General features: G+C 46.6%; 1 protein-coding gene across 1 annotated transcript; it reads left to right on the top strand.

The window, feature by feature from the left end:
• Positions 1-600: 600 nt before the first annotated feature.
• LOC144942653 (uncharacterized) lies at positions 601-10,870 on the top strand. Its single transcript, XM_078869451.1, has 3 exons — positions 601-1,417; positions 9,818-9,955; positions 10,779-10,870. The coding sequence occupies exons 1-3, from the start codon at positions 601-603 to the stop codon at positions 10,868-10,870; spliced, it is 1,047 nt and encodes a 348-aa protein (XP_078725577.1).
• The last annotated feature ends 599 nt before the right edge of the window (positions 10,871-11,469 follow it).

Below are 11,469 nucleotides of genomic sequence, written 5' to 3'. Positions count from 1 at the left end.
ACTCCGCAGGCAACCACAACAAAGGAAGTCACCACCCTATCAACTTCAACAGCACAATCCACCACAACTGTACCTACAACAGCCACTACAGAATTGACATCTAGCACTCCGCAGGCAACCACAACAAAGGAAGTCACCACCCTATCGACTTCAACAGCACACTCCACCACAACTGCACCTACAACAGCCACTTCAGAATTGACAACTACCACTCCGCAGGCAACCACAACAAAGGAAGTCACCACCCTATCAACTTCAACAGCACAATCCACCACAACTGCACCTACAACAGCCACTACAGAATTGACATTTACCACTCCGCAGGCAACCACAACAAAGGAAGTCACCACCCTATCGACTTCAACAGCACAATCCACCACAACTGCACCTGCAACAGCCACTAGAGAATTGACAACTACCACTCCACAGGCAACCACAACAAAGAAAGTCACCACCCTATCGACTTCAACAGAACAATCTACCAGAATCACAGAAGCAATCACCCAAGCCCCTACCACAACTTCACAATCCACCGCAAATACACCGACAACAACAGAGACAACCACTGTAAAATTAACAACAACCACACCGCAAACTACCATGCCAACCACAACAAAAGAAACTACCACCCAATCAACTTCACAATCCACCACAAATACACCAACAACAACAGAGACAACCACCGTAAAATTGACAACAACCACTCCACAGACAACCTCACCAACCACAACATTGCAAACTACCACCCAATCAACTTCACAAACAACCACAAATACACCGACAACAGACACAACCACCGTACATTTGACAACAACCACACCGCAGACAACCACAACACATCAAGCCACCACACTATCGACTTCATCAGAACAAGCTACCAGAATCACAGAAGCAATCACCCAAGCCCCTACCACAACTTCACAATCCACCACAAAAACGCCAACAACAACGGAGGCAACCACTGTACATTTGACAACAACCACACCGCAGACAACCACACCCACCACAACACTGCAAACTACCACCCAATCAACTTCACAATCCACCACAAATATACCGACAACAGAGACAACCACTGTAAATTTGACAACAACCACACCGCAGACAACCACACCAACTACAACATTGGATACTACCACCCAATCAACTTCACAATCCACCACAAATACACCGACAATAATCACAACAGCATCTTCAACCACAAAATCTCTCCCCACCACACTTGCATCACCAACAACATTGACAACAATCACAACAGCATCACCATCAACCACAACAATATCTCCAACCACAATAGTGTCACAAACAACATATACCCCAACTACAACCACTCTTCCAACAACAGCTTCAACAATATCTTCAACAACATCTTCAACATCGCCAACCACAACAGCATCGCCATCTACAACATCTCCAGGTTAGTTATGTAAACATGACTTGGCCTCAGTCTGTCTGAGGCAAGGACCTATGTCTGACTATTCCACTAGCAGTGTTAAGATCTCGATTTAAAATGTGGATATCCACCTTTTGTTAAACCATGTTCTGAAATGTACAGGAGTCGGTTGATGGTCTCAATGTGAACACCAATTATTGTGCTGCATAAATTATCGTGTGAATTGTATATTATTGCATAATAACATTAATATCCCATAGGTAATTTTAAATGTGGCTAACCCTCTAGAGATAATGTGAGAGCTCGCCTATATCTACGTTCATTCCACAAGTTTATGATAATACAATTGGGAAATTCATTGGTGATATGAAATATATATTAAGTGCTTAAAATGTACATATTACTACGTCATATATCCATAAAACTTCTACAATGAACAATAGAGCACCATCTAAGACTATGTTTAGTTACCCATAATGTATGTTGTTTATTTACATGCAACTTTCCAGTACCAGGTTTGCCAAGAAATCTAACTCTTGCCAGTGGAGGAGTAACAAACACATCTCTGCAAGTCATTTGGCTGAGTGCTCTGGGAGATGTTGAACGATACACGGCATTAATCTCTCCTGGAGATTCACCCTCCATTGCTGTTAGCCCGAATGGTTCACTCAATGCCAAGTTTGCTGGGCTGAGACCCGGAGTCCTATACATCATCACTGTGAAAGCCATTGGGAAAGGAAATCTCTCTGGTGAAGGAGTGTCTGTGACTGCGAGGACAGGTATTTACACCCAACTACATCAAAGCCATTTTAGCCGATTTGAGGGACATTTTTTTTATGTCAATATTGTACACAAACAATATTTATTATGTTGAACTTCTGTGCTAATCAGAGGTGCGGGGAAAGGACAATAAACTAAATACAAAAGGCAGTTCCAAGGAAATTAGTTTTCAATCTAGATTAAAAAGTGCACAGCTGCAGTGGCTTCCTAATATCGGAAGAGCATTCCAGACGGCCGCAAAAGTGCATCTGAAAGCGCGCAATGCAGTGATCCTCTTTGTTCGATGGTTAGAATATATAACTATTGTATAGTATGATACATAACTATTGTATAGTATTTGCAAAAAAAAATGTATGCTCGAAGAAGAATACGTATTTGAAAAATCAACGTAATGTGTATGATTTTTTTTTTACTGTAGATCACAGCAGATCACTTACATGATGATCATCCTTCATATATAATACCATAAATGTTATATACTGTATTTCAATCATGAATTGTACAATGTTGCTTCTCAAGGCGATGAAAGAATTATATGCTTTACATAGCACCTAAGATATGTTTGTGAACGTGCTTAATAAAGGAAGTACTTCCTGTATTAACGATATTAGATTTTCTAACATAGGCATTATAAATACCAATGAAAACTACAAGAAACTTTCACTTGCAGAGTGCCACAAGTTATACTCATAACAAACGTCAGGAAAACTCACGTATACGTGTCCAAAACAAAATACAACTATTGGAGAGACAATTTAAAAGCAAATTTGTAAATTACTCGTCATTTACAGAGTTGAATTTATTGTTTTCTGAGGTAATCGTATGGGTATCCCCAGAGTGTAGAAGTGGGGACTGATACCCAACGAATGTGAGCTTTCCAGAAGTAGGCCTGCCAGCAATGAGCATTAATTAGGGTACTGTGAAATATTCTTCTGAGTCAATAATGACAAACTTGGTCTACCGTTCTCTCTCTGTTGATTAGACAAATTAGCTCAACTTAATGCAAGATGGCCACATTGCAGTTCTTCAGGAACTGGCGGGTTTGCATAATGCTTAAGCCCCGAAAACATTTTGTATGCACAGTGCACGTTTTTGTGTTGTTTTGTGTTGTATATACCCAGGGTAATCATTGCAAGTGGATCAGGATTAAAACGATGAATGAAAGACATCAGAATAGAGCAATTCTTGTGAATTTTAACTTGATAAATGGAGATATAGATGTATAACAAAAAAAGCGTTCCATATGTTTTGCTGCTATCTTTGATGTATGGACGGGTAAGCATAGGGATATGTTCACAGACTGAAACCGTCACGGGAGGGCACATTTGGATGAGGGAACAAACACAAACCCGTTTAATACGTACACTTTCGCGACCAATATCATACATAAAACAAGTGTTTTGTGTTAGATCACGTAAATATCAATGGGGTTTACTCTCCAACACACCAATGTGCTGAAGTAGTAACTAATTGCCACGTATTGTTTACGTGACAACCCTTACTAAATGGCTGTGTCGGGTGGTGTCGGTTTAACGACACATTTATATTTACGCGATCTAACCCAAAAAACACCTCCTAAAGGAAAACACAGCAGATTAACTGAAGATACACTCCTTTAAAAACTTTTTTTTAAACAACGCTTTTATTAACAACTTCGTTTAACTCACGGTCGAGAAGTACAGTACGTCAATGGCACCTGCGTTTTGTGCGAGTAGATTCCACAGTTTAGGGACCGCGGCGTTTTTTTGACCTTCACAAAAATATATAATTAATTTGCCGTCCATACAAAAATTGTTATTGCTTGAAAGGATTTTCACATAGGCGTGCATTGTCACCGGAGCTGAGTACGTGTGCAAAATTTGGAATTGATTGGACAGCAGGAAGTAGACTACCTTTTGATTACAAAATTTGACCACGACAAACACAAGTGAAGTTAAATAAAACCGTTGAATAAAGTGAGCATGCATGGCCGATTCACAAAACTGGTGACGGAGCGCCAGTCAAAAGAGAGCAATGCACACCACAAGGAAAACCAGTGGAGATGGAGTGATGAAATAATTTCATGAACACGAGTGCTTATTCATTTACTGTATAAGGGTATATCATCTATTGTGATATTTCCCCCCTGTTGGAGTTAGTACATTTTAACACGTGTTGGCGCGTGTTAAAAACAACCACAACACGCAACAGCAACAAATTGAGGCAGTGACATTCCAGTTTTTAATGTATAGCTTCTCCCAACGTGCACAACCGATTAGCATGGTTGGCTACGTAGGGTGCGAAAGAAGTTCAACACACATCGGGACGTGTGTCTTATTATCAAACCGGATGCTGGTTTGAAGGGCACAAATGTTTGAATTTCCTGTCCATAGTTAACGCCATACTAAATCGTTTTGTACTCATCAGTTCCAGGGAATGCAAGGAATGTGACCTTCACCAGTCAAGGAGTGACCAACAAGTCCTTGGAAATTGTCTGGACGAGCGCTCAGGGCGACGTGGCACAATATTCAGTGCTCATCTCTCCGGCAAACGTTTCTGCCCTTTCCATCAGTCCAAATGGGTTACTCATCGCCAAGTTTGATAATTTGAGAGCAGGTGTCCTCTATGTCATCAACGTGAAAACCATCGATCATGGGAATAACTCCAATGATGGGGTATCTGTGACGCAAAGAACAGGTAACTTATCTATGTAGCCTTTTAGTAGTGTAGTAGGTTCAAATTAGGTGCACACACACGCAACTTGAAGGCAACACTATTTATTAAACGGTAAATAATATAACACTCTACATGAGGTGGTGACCACCTTCCTCAACTCACTAACACTCTGGAACACGACACAGACTGGACCAGGCAGGCAACGGCCTGCCTGGCCCAGGACGACGACTCGGGACTTGACGACCGAAGATGTCTTCACCTTGGAGTACAGTACAACAGCCGCGCTCGCTCTGCGTTCACACCACGCTTATATTTGGTTTGGCGTGGCTGGCTCCGCCCCGGCGTGGCTGGCTCTCTTCAGGCCACGCCTCCCTTCCCAGGACACGCCTCACTTCCCCCACCTCTGGGAGGGTCCGGATCCCTCCACCACGCGACCCCCCAGGCACCCCCTTGGGGCCCCCAGCCTTCGTACGGGCCGACACAGTAGTGACCTTTCTCTGTCACTACATCACCCCCTCCTGTATAAACACACAGCCGTCCCCGGCTGTAACACAACTGTGAAACATGGAAAAGGTGTGCCTCCGAACCAACAACATCAATAAATGACCGGCGACCGATAAGAAATACAATCACGTAATATATACAGAATCGACGAGGGTAAAAGGGAACCGCATAGAAAACGGGGAATTAACAACAATTATACATGAAAACTGGCTAACCCACTTACGCTCCAGCACAGCCCCCCCACCCGTTAGAATCACGCATGCAATGACAGTCACCCATTAGCACCCCCCCGCCTTTCCGACGTGGCGTCACAACCAGTAGCACGCGTCGGCCATATCGGGGGGGAATTTCCATGTTACCACCCCACCGCCTTTCCGACGCGGCGTCACAACCAGTAGCACGCGTCGGCCATATCGGGGGGGGATTTCCATGTTACCACCCCACCGCCTTTCCGACGCGGCGTCACAACCAGCAGCACGCGTCGGCCATATCGGTGGGATTTTAACCCAGTCTCTCTCCAAGACTCGCATCGCAGCATATAGCTGTACCGACCGAGCTGAAACGACCCATCGTTCACTCACTGCACAACATGCACCCTAACAACTGAGGGATACAGTCTCAACGTAACAGGACAACTCCACCTGAACCTTACGAATCTCCAGCCCACTGTTTCAACGCGCCTCGGAGGGTCTCAACCTCCGAGCCGTCAGGTCAGGCTGTCAGCCATAGCATGACGGGACCACACTCTCTGAGCCATGTGAGCGCACAGCCCACTAGGCTAGACATACCACGGAGTGTTTCAATCTCCGGGCTGTCAGGTCAAGCCGTCAGCCATTGCATGACGGGACCACACTCTCCGAGCCCTGTGAGCGCACAGCCCACTAGGCTAGACATACCACGGAGTGTTTCAATCTCCGGGCTGTCAGGTCAAGCCGTCAGCCATTGCATGACGGGACCACACTCTCCGAGCCATGTGAGCGCACAGCCCACTAGGCTAGACATGCCACGGAGTGTTTCAATCTCCGGGCTGTCAGGTCAAGCCGTCAGCCATTGCATGACGGGACCACAACGTTCATGTTAGACACGCAACACTCACTGGGCCATCCTGGTCAGGACCTGCGCCCCAAGATAGGTGACAGCCAGCAGCACAATTCCAAATCCCTGGGCGCATGTCACCATCGCAATTTAACACCATCACAACACATACAATTTGAATTATGATCCCCCACAGAACTGATCCAATGCCGAACAGGTACGCACAATTTGTGACGATCCCGAATATTCAATGGGTCACAACAATACACCTCACATCCCGTATCCGTACACATCATCTCCGAGACTCGCATTGCAGCATGCAGCTGTACCAACCGAGTGGAGAGAGCAACGCCATTTGACGGCAATTAACGGAAACGGACCCCCGATCCATGTAGAACACAAGGAGCATTCTCGCACAAAAGACATCATCTGTGCAACAACGGACAGGAACCAACCAGTGAGTTTGAAACGAATCGAACCTGTCATTTCAAAATCTCCTTCAACATTAACCATGGGACTCAGGGCATTCGAATTTTGAGAGCAAAAAAACTATACACAAACCCCAAGAATCGCCAAATTGATTAATACAGTATATGCAGTATATGAAATTCGTACAGTGAATCATTTGGCGCAATGCTCCATCCAGTCCCCACATGGCAACACACACAATCACTACTCCAGACAATCCGTACATAGTAAACAATCACAAGCAAGTACCCAACATTCCATACACTGTTAACAATTCCAAGCAAAGCTCCATACGGTCTGTACCTTGGCAACAATGACGATCAAAGTTTCTTACAGTTACACGTGACAATCACGAGCGAAACTCCAAACAGTATACACAATAACAACGGCGATTTCGCAACAAAACGATGTAACAACACGAGTCATTAACACGGCAACATACAGGATATCAACGGAGCTCGGGACACCAACACGAATTAATCATTAACTACACCCAGAAGATACCGATCTCGACGCCGTATTTAACAACAACACTTGTTACAAGCAGAAACCCGCATGGTCGCCGCGTCACTTTATCACGCACACAACCGGACGAACACGCTCCGCAACCCAGCGAGTTAAAAAAAAACACCCGCGATCGCAACCCGGCAAACGCAAGATGGGTGAAGTTATTATTATTTTTCTTGAGGCCGGGTGCTTGTCATGTCACGACTCGCCTGGCAAACTGTGAATAGTGGAGGGCGGCAAGGTGGAGCACTGGGACACCCCGAAGAATCTTGCATGGTGAACACAGCCTGCTCTTGCGAACCCATCCACCTCTCGCGCTCGAGCAGAAGGCTGGAACTCCCCCTCTGCAGGCGTTGATGTCGGCGGGAGCGGCATTTCGGCAGCAGGAGCGGCGTTTTGGCGGGAACCGCGCCCCGACCAGCCCTCGAGTTGGCGGGAACCGCGCCCCGACCAGCCCTCGAGTTGGCGGGAACCGCGCCCCGACCAGCCCTCGAGTTGGCGGGAACCGCGCCCCGACCAGCCCTCGAGTTGGCGGGAACCGCGCCCCGACCAGCCCTCGAGTTGGCGGGAGCGGCGTTTTGGCGGGAACCGCGCCCCGACCAGCCCTCGAGTTGGCGGGAGCGGCGTTTTGGCGGGAACCGCGCCACGCTCAGCCACCGAGTTGGCGGCCCCACCGCGTGGCCCGCATGCCTGGGCCTCCCCCCGCCAGCCCCCGCAGAGACGACGGTGTCCTCTCCCCGTGGCTCCATCGCTCCGTTCCCGATGGCGGCGAAGCAGCGGTGCGATGACAGTCCCGCCGCTCCGCGTGCAGCGCCATCTCTCTCCCTCTGTCACCGTGGCTGCCATCCCCGGGGCTGTCCGAAGGATGGTCGTCACACCATCCCCGTCGTACGAAGGCGTCCAGATGAGTTTTGTCTTTGTTTTTCGTGTGCCCATTTTACTTCCCTAGGATAACACCTAGCAATATTTATATTTCCACAACTTCTGACGCCAAATGTAGTAGGTTCAAATTAGGTGCACACACACGCAACTTGGAGGCAACACTATTTATTAAACGGTAAATAATATAACACTCTACATGAGGTGGTGACCACCTTCCTCAACTCACTAACACTCTGGAACACGACACAGACTGGACCAGGCAGGCAACGGCCTGCCTGGCCCAGGACGACGACTCGGGACTTGACGACCGAAGATGTCTTCACCTTGGAGTACAGTACAACAGCCGCGCTCGCTCTGCGTTCACACCACGCTTATATTTGGTTTGGCGTGGCTGGCTCCGCCCCGGCGTGGCTGGCTCTCTTCAGGCCACGCCTCCCTTCCCAGGACACGCCTCACTTCCCCCACCTCTGGGAGGGTCCGGATCCCTCCACCACGCGACCCCCCAGGCACCCCCTTGGGGCCCCCAGCCTTCGTACGGGCCGACACAGTAGTGACCTTTCTCTGTCACTACAGTAGTAACTGAGGTTGCTTTCACAATGCTTACAGCAATTCGTTTGCACATATACAGCACAGCAGAAATCGAATAATTCGTGTTGATTTGAGAGGCTATGTCATAAATCATGTAATCAGCAGCACACCGCGCAGGTTTGACCAAACAATCCGTGCAATGTGTTCTTTTGCGCCCACGCGGTTTTGTGATGCAGATAATAGGATGAAATATTCCATTCATCCGTGAAAAATGTGCGCATGACAGGGGAACCGTGCCTAAATTCATCCGCGAGTGGTTTCGTTTCTTCTCAAACCCAAATTGTGCAAATCCGTTATCAACGCGTATCGTTTTGTTACTCAACAAACCTCGACAGAGCAGTCCCCACGTTCGCCCCACCTGCTTGCACGGATTGCGATTTCCATTTTCGTGAAGCATTTTGAATCCACCGCGGTTTGCCGCGGAATTACCGAAGGGCATCGCGAACCAACAATTATAATTATCCGCGAAATACAAGGATTCGTAGAATATTAAATTTGGAATTATTGGTGTTCTGCTGCACTTGTTGATCATTTATACCCAAAAATGCCGTCAGTACACACACTTCTGTAGATTTACACTGTTTCATTAACATTTAGCGTGTCCTGTTATCAACATTACAGTCACGTATATGGAGTCAGATATCATCAGTTGGGTATCTATAAATGGATGATTGTGTTAATTAAAGTATAATTCCTATGATCTGCAACCCGATTATCCACGACTTTTATTATCCACAAGCTGTAGGATTTGTGGAAACCTATTATCCATGGCCCTATGGTTTCCTATTGTAAAATGTATACGTTAAGTAAATGTGGTTAATCGCAACCACAAAATTCAATCTACCCAACAACATCACTGCAGATAAGAGGATATACTGTGTGCAGCTGTTTATATTTTTAGATATCCAGCGTGTGCCGAGATAGTTATATTTTTTATGTATATACAATTGCGTTAATTTGTCCTTTTCAGCATCGTCTTAATTTCGCTTCTCGTTCACTTTATAGACGTTGACGAGTGCAGTGATGGGGACAATAAATGCGCTCAGGTGTGCAATGAGCTGAACCTCTTTGAGAGCAGCCAGGGCTACAACTGCAGCTGCTTCGGTGGCTTCAAGATGCAGCAAGATGGCATAAGTTGTCAGCGTGAGTTAACGACACATAATTTATTCTGCGCATAATGTGTCGAGGTTGTTTCACCATGCACTTGATTGAGAAACGCATCTTCTGGTGTAATCGGGACCCTATTTTCATTTTAAAGTGGGTATTTTTACTGTATTTATTCTTGTTGGTGCTACCACAATGGGTACACTATACGATATGTTAAACATTTAGTACGCACATCAAACTGTAATGTTTAACATTTCTGTAGGATTGCGTTGCCTGTAACTTGCAAATCGCATAAAAACAAAGCTAAATATTCTACGTGACAGTATTAAACATTTTAATGTAATCTTCTTCCGCTCCAAGAAATGTTAATGTAGAAAAATACAGTAAAGGGAAACATTTACATGTTTTGGAATTAAAAGTAATGATGGTGTGTGTGTATACATGTAGTGCTGAACTCGACATGACAGCTTCTTGCTTTTCTTTCTCACTTTATTCCGCTAATACCGATCAACATTCCTTCAGCGCGTTCTCCGCTCGCTCGCCGCCGCGTTCCGCCGGCCTCGCTCGCTCCGCGTCTCTCATTCTGTCGACTCTCCTCTCCACTCTCTCCGTCACAGTTCAGCCGCTCTTTATCAGCTTCGCCGTCACACTGCTACCCTATACTTCTACACTGCTACCCTATACTTCTCCACTGCTACCCTATACTTCTCCACTGCTTCTCCATCCGCTGTTTCCGCTCCAACATTCTGCTTCTCCTCCCAGGCACGAACTCCCGTCTCCTTCAAACCCCCTTTTCTTTATGCCCAAGCCAATCTCTAATTAATCAGGTGGCGTCCCCCGCGACGCCCCTCGCCCCCAGCCCCCGCTGGCACCCGCCACGTGTTCCAGACAACGCGGCACCACTTAGCGACGACAACAACCTCCCGGCCAATCAGCGCCCTGCATCCTTAATCGCCCTCTACCACCTGTTACTGTCCTCAGACAGCGTGGCGTCGCATTTAGACAATAACAAATCCCAGCCAATCAGCGCCCTGTGTCCTTAATTGCCCCCTACCCGTCTCTGGCCTCCTCCTTGCATCTTGACGACAATAACAAGCTCGACCTCGTATGCTCCCACTGTACTCTGCGCACACGGGCCCCCGACTCCCGCGCGTGGCGCATATTTCAGGCACTACATACAATGTGTAGAGTGGTAATTGGTTGCAATAGTGGCAAATGTCGATTTAAATTCCTGGCAACGTCGATTTAAATTCCTAGCAATGCACGTCGACGGCTGGCGATATCCAAATTTGACCCAGGCCTCCCCAAAGTCAACGTAGCCTTTAAAATAAATATTTGTATAAAAATTAGTAGAGCCGGTCCAGCCCCTGTACCCTCTCCTCCTGTACTTAATCGCCCAATAACGATCAGAAGAAACACTCCCTCCCACCCCCCGCGTCGAAATACCGCAGTTCAAATTCTCATCACGAAATTCGCCCAAATCTCAATTGTGACAATAGCCGATGATATCTAAGAACATTTAACATACAAACATCTGCCCAAAACATTAA

Source organism: Lampetra fluviatilis, chromosome 28 (genome assembly GCF_964198595.1).
Source record: "Lampetra fluviatilis chromosome 28, kcLamFluv1.1, whole genome shotgun sequence".
Classification (NCBI taxonomy): Eukaryota; Metazoa; Chordata; class Hyperoartia; order Petromyzontiformes; family Petromyzontidae; genus Lampetra; species Lampetra fluviatilis.
Note: the sequence above shows the minus strand (reverse complement) of the source record. Positions and strands in the feature narration are given on the sequence as shown.